Here is an 11,157-nt window from a genome sequence, read left to right as displayed (position 1 = left end):
GGGGGGGGGGGGGGGGGGGGGGGCTCTGACTTTTTCACCCCTTTCTCTTCACTTGATACTTGCAAAACAATGCTAAGCTGGAGTTGAGACATTATTGATACGATTGCTGCAGTATTCCTGCTAGAATAAATTGGCCTTTGAATAAATGAACCGTCTCTCTCCCTCTTGTTAACATTGTTGAGAATTTGCACAAAGGAGATTTTTTTTTCCCAGTCCAATTCAACTTTATGCCCGAGGGCATATATTAAAAATACATATGGAACGAGATAATGCATGAGCTACGCAAATTCGTTAGGGATGTCACCGCCTAGAAAGCTCAGAAATGTAGCCACAAAAAATGAGATGTAAAATACATAAAGGGCCTAGAGTCAAACGCTCGGTGAAGTTAACTTTAACACTGTATAGCTGTTCACCAAAAACCGCCCAATACGCATAGTTATCTTAAACTTATTTTTAAATTTACATGTATTTAAGTTTAAAGCTCTCTCTACTGCTCATCTCATTTTAAAGTAGTACAAGGCTAACCAGCGGCATTTAAGTACGATTCATAATAAAACAATAAAAATTTCGCATTTGCAAACTTCTGAAAAGCTGGTCAGCTTACATTGGGGAATCAGACTTTCATGAAGATGTAAACACTTAATACTAACCCTAATATTTAGGTGTTACACATCATCAAGAAAAAAAAAATAGGACATGTCTTCATCTTAAAGTCTATTAAAGATCTGAATTCGTGGCCTCAAGCAAAGCATAATTTGCTCTTATCAAGTTATATACCTGCATACCAAGGGGTCTTCATATAAGCCTAATTTATTTTTATCGCTTAAATTCATCTCTGCTCAAGAATTCAACTATTCAAAAGTTTTGACACGTGCCTTCCGATTGAGTTTTGTTAAAAAAGAGTTATAAACACAACTGGCATTATGCTGTTTAATGCTTCCTTTGAATTAGATGCATTATCTGCACAGATCCGCTCATTAACATAATCACTAATACAGCAGAGATAGAAAAGACTAAACAGCCAAAGGTCGTTTTATTGGAGTCCCTGTTTGGTAATGAAAGGGACAGGGTTTTCTCTCCCTCATATAAAAGCTGGTGGTCGACGCACTCAATGGAAAGCTACGACTGGTCAATGCTTTATTCGATCACTCAGCCATGTGGAAGATGACGGATTTAAATTATTTAGCCTAATCGCTTCATTAATTTTTATGCTGGTGAATCTGCTAATCCCCTTAATAAGACCAATTCATTTTTTTTAAACAACTGTCTCTCCCAAATCTCATATCATTAATTTAAAATGTATACATAAACATTATGCCACCTGTCCAGATGAAAGCATTGAAAGCTAGTAGTTGAATAAAAAATGCGTTAGAGTTGAACAACGTCAAAGAAACCACAAGTACAAGCTGCCGCATAGTCAAAAAGGCACAAAGGAACATAATTCCACATATTTTTCCATAAACACAGAATACTGTATTGCACAGTTCTATTCAAACACGAACGCGCGCTGATTATGCTATTCAAAGCACTGAGAGTAGAAGTCGTCTGAGGGAAAAACACTGACAAGGCAACTAATGAGGCGTGAACAACAGCAGAAAACCAAAGCACCAAATCTCTAAATATCTACTATAGATATGTCTCCATTTGGTTCGTGATAGTAATAGATACCATAGATAGACTAACCATTTGGTTTGATTTAAAAAAAAGCCAGGCGAGAGAAAAGAAGAGGGAAAGGACTAAATTAAAATCGACAAGAAGCAGGTCAAGTTTATGGCAATGCTTTCACGAGCTAATCTCCTCGGGTCAGTTCCGGGATCAAACCGTAATGAAGCAATAATGGGCCACATTATTCCAAATTTTTCAATCCGATGGAATTTAAAAGCCTTAATCGTATGCAAATAACGGCGAGGCAGAGAAAGTGACCCAAAAGACGAGCTGAATGGCCAGAAAAGAAATAGACTCCTGCACGTACCTGATCAAGGGGTCTTGTAATTTCTTCACTGTCTGATTTTGATCCTCCTTCTCTGTCGTCTATAACCAAGTCGATGGGCATCTTTCCCTTCAAACAGCTGATGTACCGATGACAGAAATTGTCACAAAGTTCATGTACCTATAGATAAAAGGGAAGCAAGGAGGGGGGAACAATCACAAAGGGTCATCACAGCGAACTGACAAGTGCATCCAGAACTCCTATTGACATGGAAAACCTCTCCCAATGGCCTTCTCTGATAGCTATCAGACGCATCCAGAATGTGAAATAACTTTACTCCCTCTCAAAATAGAGATATCGCCGAAAATTGACACTGACAAGACGGCTCACGGGCAACACCGTATTCAACACCCGTGTAAAATTCATCTGCTCCCGGGGTTGTGGCCATTAGAGAGATGACCTGCTTGACTGACATTTAAGGTAAACTGTTTAATTTCGTCTAGTTATTTCATTACCGTCTCTTTACAAGGGAATAATATGGCGGATGACATTCAGTGGCGAGGGAAGAATTCTTCATTTATGGCTGAATGCTCAAACTATCGTTTTGCCGTGTTATCTCAACACACATAACCATAGAGGCTCATGCAAATATCTGGAGATTTGGAACCAATGGGTATTATGTTTATTCAATACTGTAAAACTATATGGCTTGGCGATAAATCACTTAATAGGCCCACTCTCGACGTGGAAACAGGTGTTGATAAAATTCTTCCAAAGTGTATTGCTGATAAGTGATATCTACGTGGTCGACTGTATTCCGGAATAACTATAGTCAATAATATAAAATAAATTGACAAAAAACGCTTACAACTACGTTAGGTGGTACAGCATGCAGAGAAACCTTGAAATTACTGCTATGAAATATCTGTGACCGTGGTAGCATGTTGTATTGTAATTAAACTCGGATGAGAAATAGGCAGCATGATTGATCTTGACACTAATTACAACAGACCAGGAAAAATACATTTATGCAGATGAGACCCATAGGTTTGAAGAGAGAACCGGCCAGTTGGGGTACACTTTGATTACCTTTTCGAGCTCCAAAAGATGAAACCGTAAAACTTGAATGGCTTGTATCATCTGGAGAAAATTGACAAATGAAGAAAATAGTTCACTTTAAATGTGACGAAATGAACAGCCCCAAGACGATTACAAACAAATTAAGTGATTTATGACATTTTGGATCATTTATGACTTGAGATCACTTTCAAGACAATGAACTGGAATTAAGTCCAATTATACTTAATTTATAAATAGATTATCACTTTAATCCATGTTTTAATGAGAGGGATGTGTGTCCTCCGTCATCATTAAGCATTAATGCAAAAAATGATTTGTATTAAAAAAAGTTATTCATAGCGATTAGCAATGCCATCGAGAAATCAAACAATTCTGTCTAAAGAACACTTTCTGAATATTTTATAAAAGTTATACATTAAAACTCTCGGAGGCAAATACAAAATAATAATAATCATTTGCACTCACCAAATTATCCAGCTCGGGATTTGATGAAAATAGCGGCTTTTCTGCTCGAATCTGAGACGATATGCATGTAAATCATTTAAAATTGTGAGAAAAAAAATCATTTATTTAAAATGAATAATAAATACATTTTAAAGCATTAATTAGTGCGGGGTTTTTTCTTTCTTTCTTTTTATGATTTAAAGTTGCGGAGAGTACGTCAACGCAGCAACTAAACACATTAAAATATGCAAAAAACTTTTTTGCGCCATAAAAAAGTTTCTGACCTGTTTTGCAAACACTGCTATATCCTCATTGAACGACTCTGATGAACACACATCGCCCCCAGCCACACCGGGCTCTCGAGGTGTGCAAGTGGCTAATTCACATTTCTCAAAAATCAGTGCTAGAAGTGGGAACAGAGGGTGCCTGGAATAAAAACACAGAGGTCAGTGCGGGGAAAACTCTGGATTAGCATATGACAGTTTATAACAGTTTACAACTCCTTCTCGGTGTATAAGTGGTCTGTAATGAAAACGTTAGAACAATCTAATTTACATTTAAGAAATTTCGATTTATTTAACTAATTTTAATTTGTCACCAAACATAAGTACGTGCGTATCACTGCGCTACGGTGATATAGATATAAAGTGTTTAAACATACGTTCATAAATAATAAATACATTTTAAAGCATTAATTAGCCCGGGTTTTTTTTCTTTCTTTCTTTTTATGATTTAAAGTTGCGGAGAGTACGTCAACGCAGCAACTAAACACATTAAAATATGCAAAAAACTTTTTTGCGCCATAAAAAAGTTTCTGACCTGTTTTGCAAACACTGCTATATCCTCATTGAACGACTCTGATGAACACACATCGCCCCCAGCCACACCGGGCTCTCGAGGTGTGCAAGTGGCTAATTCACATTTCTCAAAAATCAGTGCTAGAAGTGGGAACAGAGGGTGCCTGGAATAAAAACACAGAGGTCAGTGCGGGGAAAACTCTGGATTAGCATATGACAGTTTATAACAGTTTACAACTCCTTCTCGGTGTATAAGTGGTCTGTAATGAAAACGTTAGAACAATCTAATTTACATTTAAGAAATTTCGATTTATTTAACTAATTTTAATTTGTCACCAAACATAAGTACGTGCGTATCACTGCGCTACGGTGATATAGATATAAAGTGTTTAAACATACGTTCATGTCGATTATTTTGTTGTGACTTGCATTATAACGAGCTTGTTAGCTCTGTACAATATTGTGTCAAATCACATGTAACTTGGATTCCTGAACGTATTATCTAAGACATCAGTCAACATAAACAGTGGGCTACGAGATCACAGCATCTAAGAAATGCTCACGTTGAGTCTAGGCCAAGCATGCAATTTAACCATGGTTCAAATGGTGGGCCTATATCTTGTGTAAATGTTTATGGACGTATCTAATTCATAATGGATGAGAGTAAGTTCTATAGCTTGTTACTGCGTATTTTGAACGGCAACATTTATATACAGCGCTGTGATGAGAACTCTTGTGCTCGAGCAGTTTTTGTATGCTATAGGCGCATTTGGAGTAACTCCGCAAATCCAGATATGTTTGCACATTTTATGACCAGGACAGATAATCTATGTAGAAAATATCCTTTATGGTTTTGTGTGAGTGCTCATTGTAATTTTCACGGGAATCATTTTTGCGCATCTGTCCAAAAATGTATTTGATCAATTTAACTAATAACTAGGCCTGAAGTTCAAACAATTAAAAATGTATATCTTAAACGCAACATACAATGTGTTTATGCACAATGTCTTTTTTTTTTTATTCAGTATATATCAACATAATTAAAGTTTAAAACTAAATATTATCAGACTTTTAAAACAAACAATATATTTAAAAGATACTGTCACAAAAAGAAAGGCACAAGTTAAAATGGTGAACTAATGTAAAATTGAGAGGGGGACATTTTTAGAATAAAAATAACTTTTAAAAAGATTAAACATTCATGGCGCCTTAATTTCTCGATATGGCTGTTTTACAGCAACTATTACGGGATCAATAATGTGTTATTGGAAAACTTCATCACAGAATATATGTCTTGGCTATCTACACGTACCCGTAAATGGAGTCTTTATCTCTTTTTAGAGCGTCATTGACGGATGAGCCCATGCTGGGCGGCATGGCGTTGGCGTGGACTGTGTGCGGGTACTGGTGGGAGTGGAGCTGGGGCCCGTGATTCAGGTGAACAGCCTGCATGGATCTGGCGGCGACGTGCGGGTCCCCGTACATCGTGCTCGGGATTCCTACTCCGTCCATCCCATAGTGGGGTATATCTTCGTACTGCACACACACGAAGGGCAATATTCCCATGTTGTCACTTGTACCTCTTACACAACATATACATAGAAAAATCTACACTAAAAGAAAATGTAAATGGTAGCTACATCGGATGTTGTCGGGCAAAGAAGTATGGCTTTTGCGAAATGAAAACACTCTGTTCCGTTATTATAAAGTAATTAATTATATCAACTATGCATGCAGACTATCTCGTGGTTCTATCACTAAATGCAAAAATGCCATTTATTGCAAAAAAAAAAAAAAAACTTTCATGTGCTTTTTTTAAAAAAACAGACTGAAACAGACAACAGCGTCGGACACATCAACATGGAGTACTGAGCTACATACAGCTTTATTGAGATCATCTCAAAAATATCACACGACTGTGCAGTGTTATGTTGTGCCACAATTAATATGATTTTTTTTATTTTTACAAGTGCAACTGAAGTAACAGTTAATGCCATTTGCATGTAATAACTGTGTATTACTTGATTACACTGTTGTCAATCTAAATTCATTATATACACTAGTTCAAACATTATCATACTTTTTACATGTATGATGAGTCTAATTAAACAAAAATTGACATTGTCCAATTGTCCAACAGCTTAGTGGTATATTTGATAATCTATCAGTGACATTGATAAGGTATCATAACTATGAAAAGTTTCATCACATTGTAAGGAAACTGTGATGATGAGAACATAACACATTTGAATTCTAAATCTATAGAGGTGTAAGCAAGACAGCAGTTGCACTTCCACTATCAAAAGCAAAAGGTCGGAGAGTTGCTATTAAGTAAGTCTACTTTGTGAGTGTTTACATTTGATTACAAATGCAAGGAAAAAGTGGCCAGCCAGTAAATGTCGACTTTACAAGTTCAAGCGCACAACTATGTTTCATTGTAATGCTGTTTGAAAATAAGACTATTATATCTAGTATATATAAATAATATTGCTGAGTTGAATTTGTTGAACACCCTATTAATATTCCTGCACAGTGTATTATCATAACATGTATTGTAATTACTTTTAGTTATGCGAGTTGAACTATTCTAATAGTTTCAAAGTTTTTCATAATTTGTCCTCGTGAAGAAATTAAAGAAAGTGCAGTGCGTGTTAAAAGTATGGTAAAAAAAGGGGAAAAAAAGGAATTGCTACTTGTCAAACGTAATTAGAGAGTATTCTAATTAAAAATCGTGTCAGTGTCCCAAAACTCTATACAGAGACACATGCATGAAAGTGAGCACGGTGTGAAATTGAACGTAACAACAAACTGGCACGCAAAAGAAGAAAGTTTGACTGCGAATCTGACTGTCATCGGCCACGTTTCAGTATTTCCAGTTGCATTCAACAATACGGAGTCGAAGAAACTTTTCGGGATACGTACCCTCTGCGCCATCGCCCTCCGCACTCCCTCGTCTTCCTTTAATAAAATATATATCCCCTATGAGGCCAGGTTGAATAGGAAATAAACACGCAAATTCCAAACGTGGGATATGTTTTCCCCCAAAAAATCCAACTGCCTCTTTCAAGCGAGCGATGAAGCCAGTCCTTCACCACAAGTTCAGCCTGGCGCGTTCAGCGAATAGGTCCCCTTCGCCTTCTTTCCCGTGGACACCGACAAGGATCGAGCAAAACCTTCTTTTCCAAAACAGTATGAAAATAGCCCCTCAAACAAAACTAGCGCATCTCATGGCTTTTTGCCACTCCGGCTGTCAATCAATCAAACGCGAGCTTGTCAAAGTGCTGAATGAATGATGATCCTCTGCGCGCTTCCACTGGTTAGCACCCCTAACGAGAATACTACTCAAATGCACAAAAATGAAGCTCTCTCTCGTTTCTTTGATCACTCTCTGCTCCTGAGTTGATTTTTTATGCAATAGCTTCTAAATGAGATCAAGAGGAGGTGGGCTGATAATTCTGGCTTAGTTTTTCTTAAAGGAGCCACGATCGATGCTGCGAGCTGCCGTTCCCCGTTTGTGTACAATGAGTGTGTGTTGAACGCGGCTCAGCAGCTGAATCTGGACCAGACTGCTGAAACCCGGAAGTAGTGGTGGCCATAACAGGTCGCGTCTTGCACAATGCGATGGGCCACATCAAGTTCCAACCAAAGCAGGGGGGGTGAAGTGTGTGGGACGCAGAGATGCGCGGACCACCACTACCACGATTCAACATGAACCGAGCTGTAACACACAGAGACCGCGCTGTGCTTTTGGTTGGTTTCGGCACTGCGCTCGTTATGCGTGCCAAGACATGCGATGTATAAAGTCATGTACGTGTTTATATAAAAACAGTATTATATATAACTACAAATGGAGAGTGGACTCTTTCACATCAGGTCACTCTCAACACACTGTTTATTATCATTTCTGATCAGAGTATCCAAATGGGAGAGCGCTGTTTGCTATAGTCGAGAAACTTGAAAACCCTGTTCAGTGTGCGTAATGAAGTTTTCCCGCACGCCGTGTATTACGCGGAAGCCCAGAGAAATGTTCCGCACTAATATTACGAAATACACTTTTTACCATATGCCTGGCTACTTTACATTTCACACAAACATCATTATTTAGAAACAGCATATGCTGCGCTTCACAAGTGCTGTGCGCGCTCTCAGCCAAAACACCCCCGCCATTATACATAGAAAAATCTACACTAAAAGAAAATGTAAATGGTAGCTACATCGGATGTTGTCGGGCAAAGAAGTATGGCTTTTGCGAAATGAAAACACTCTGTTCCGTTATTATAAAGTAATTAATTATATCAACTATGCATGCAGACTATCTCGTGGTTCTATCACTAAATGCAAAAATGCCATTTATTGCAAAAAAAAAAAAAAAACTTTCATGTGCTTTTTTTAAAAAAACAGACTGAAACAGACAACAGCGTCGGACACATCAACATGGAGTACTGAGCTACATACAGCTTTATTGAGATCATCTCAAAAATATCACACGACTGTGCAGTGTTATGTTGTGCCACAATTAATATGATTTTTTTTATTTTTACAAGTGCAACTGAAGTAACAGTTAATGCCATTTGCATGTAATAACTGTGTATTACTTGATTACACTGTTGTCAATCTAAATTCATTATATACACTAGTTCAAACATTATCATACTTTTTACATGTATGATGAGTCTAATTAAACAAAAATTGACATTGTCCAATTGTCCAACAGCTTAGTGGTATATTTGATAATCTATCAGTGACATTGATAAGGTATCATAACTATGAAAAGTTTCATCACATTGTAAGGAAACTGTGATGATGAGAACATAACACATTTGAATTCTAAATCTATAGAGGTGTAAGCAAGACAGCAGTTGCACTTCCACTATCAAAAGCAAAAGGTCGGAGAGTTGCTATTAAGTAAGTCTACTTTGTGAGTGTTTACATTTGATTACAAATGCAAGGAAAAAGTGGCCAGCCAGTAAATGTCGACTTTACAAGTTCAAGCGCACAACTATGTTTCATTGTAATGCTGTTTGAAAATAAGACTATTATATCTAGTATATATAAATAATATTGCTGAGTTGAATTTGTTGAACACCCTATTAATATTCCTGCACAGTGTATTATCATAACATGTATTGTAATTACTTTTAGTTATGCGAGTTGAACTATTCTAATAGTTTCAAAGTTTTTCATAATTTGTCCTCGTGAAGAAATTAAAGAAAGTGCAGTGCGTGTTAAAAGTATGGTAAAAAAAGGGGAAAAAAAGGAATTGCTACTTGTCAAACGTAATTAGAGAGTATTCTAATTAAAAATCGTGTCAGTGTCCCAAAACTCTATACAGAGACACATGCATGAAAGTGAGCACGGTGTGAAATTGAACGTAACAACAAACTGGCACGCAAAAGAAGAAAGTTTGACTGCGAATCTGTCATCGGCCACGTTTCAGTATTTCCAGTTGCATTCAACAATACGGAGTCGAAGAAACTTTTCGGGATACGTACCCTCTGCGCCATCGCCCTCCGCACTCCCTCGTCTTCCTTTAATAAAATATATATCCCCTATGAGGCCAGGTTGAATAGGAAATAAACACGCAAATTCCAAACGTGGGATATGTTTTCCCCCAAAAAATCCAACTGCCTCTTTCAAGCGAGCGATGAAGCCAGTCCTTCACCACAAGTTCAGCCAGACGCGTTCAGCGAATAGGTCCCCTTCGCTTTCTTTCCCGTGGACAGCGACAAGGATCGAGCAAAACCTTCTTTTCCAAAACAGTATGAAAATAGCCCCTCAAACAAAACTAGCGCATCTCATGGCTTTTTGCCACTCCGGCTGTCAATCAATCAAACGCGAGCTTGTCAAAGTGCTGAATGAATGATGATCCTCTGCGCGCTTCCACTGGTTAGCACCCCTAACGAGAATACTACTCAAATGCACAAAAATGAAGCTCTCTCTCGTTTCTTTGATCACTCTCTGCTCCTGAGTTGATTTTTTATGCAATAGCTTCTAAATGAGATCAAGAGGAGGTGGGCTGATAATTCTGGCTTAGTTTTTCTTAAAGGAGCCACGATCGATGCTGCGAGCTGCCGTTCCCCGTTTGTGTACAATGAGTGTGTGTTGAACGCGGCTCAGCAGCTGAATCTGGACCAGACTGCTGAAACCCGGAAGTAGTGGTGGCCATAACAGGTCGCGTCTTGCACAATGCGATGGGCCACATCAAGTTCCAACCAAAGCAGGGGGGGTGAAGTGTGTGGGACGCAGAGATGCGCGGACCACCACTACCACGATTCAACATGAACCGAGCTGTAACACACAGAGACCGCGCTGTGCTTTTGGTTGGTTTCGGCACTGCGCTCGTTATGCGTGCCAAGACATGCGATGTATAAAGTCATGTACGTGTTTATATAAAAACAGTATTATATATAACTACAAATGGAGAGTGGACTCTTTCACATCAGGTCACTCTCAACACACTGTTTATTATCATTTCTGATCAGAGTATCCAAATGGGAGAGCGCTGTTTGCTATAGTCGAGAAACTTGAAAACCCTGTTCAGTGTGCGTAATGAAGTTTTCCCGCACGCCGTGTATTACGCGGAAGCCCAGAGAAATGTTCCGCACTAATATTACGAAATACACTTTTTACCATATGCCTGGCTACTTTACATTTCACACAAACATCATTATTTAGAAACAGCATATGCTGCGCTTCACAAGTGCTGTGCGCGCTCTCAGCCAAAACACCCCCGCCATTTGTGAATGGGCTCATCCACTTACTGTAGGATCTTAGGAGTTTGGTGCAGTGTCCAATGAAAGCGTGCTACAGTGAATCAAATCATCCATTGGTTCAAAGAATGGTCAATCATTAATTTATCGGTCGATATGCTTCCATTAATGAAGAAAGGGTGGAATGAAAATATTG

At 38.4% G+C, this 11,157-nt stretch overlaps 1 protein-coding gene across 5 annotated transcripts in view; it reads right to left on the bottom strand.

Moving 5' to 3' along the window:
* The window catches only part of LOC107582672 (homeobox protein Meis1-like), a 67,259-nt gene extending 56,861 nt beyond the window's left edge, over positions 1-10,398 (bottom strand). For 2 of the 5 annotated variants that reach the window (XM_016268586.1, XM_016268588.1), the window contains exons 1-6: positions 7,174-7,828; positions 5,564-5,787; positions 4,274-4,415; positions 3,476-3,526; positions 3,020-3,070; positions 1,973-2,110 (exon numbers count right to left, since the gene is read on the bottom strand). In XM_016268586.1, coding sequence (XP_016124072.1) covers positions 1,973-2,110; positions 3,020-3,070; positions 3,476-3,526; positions 4,274-4,415; positions 5,564-5,787; positions 7,174-7,185 — 618 coding nt within the window. In that variant the 5' untranslated portion in view covers positions 7,186-7,828. Of the gene's footprint in view, positions 1-1,972; positions 2,111-3,019; positions 3,071-3,475; positions 3,527-3,738; positions 4,061-4,273; positions 4,416-5,563; positions 5,788-7,173; positions 7,829-9,743 lie in introns of those variants that run through there. The other 3 variants (XM_016268587.1, XM_016268589.1, XM_016268590.1) reach the window with 3 other exon arrangements.
* Between the last annotated feature and the right edge of the window lie 759 nt (positions 10,399-11,157).

Source organism: Sinocyclocheilus grahami, unplaced genomic scaffold (genome assembly GCF_001515645.1).
Source record: "Sinocyclocheilus grahami isolate Dianchi unplaced genomic scaffold, SAMN03320097.WGS_v1.1 scaffold47.1, whole genome shotgun sequence".
Lineage (NCBI taxonomy): Eukaryota > Metazoa > Chordata > Actinopteri > Cypriniformes > Cyprinidae > Sinocyclocheilus > Sinocyclocheilus grahami.
This window is presented reverse-complemented; position numbering and strand designations above follow the sequence as displayed.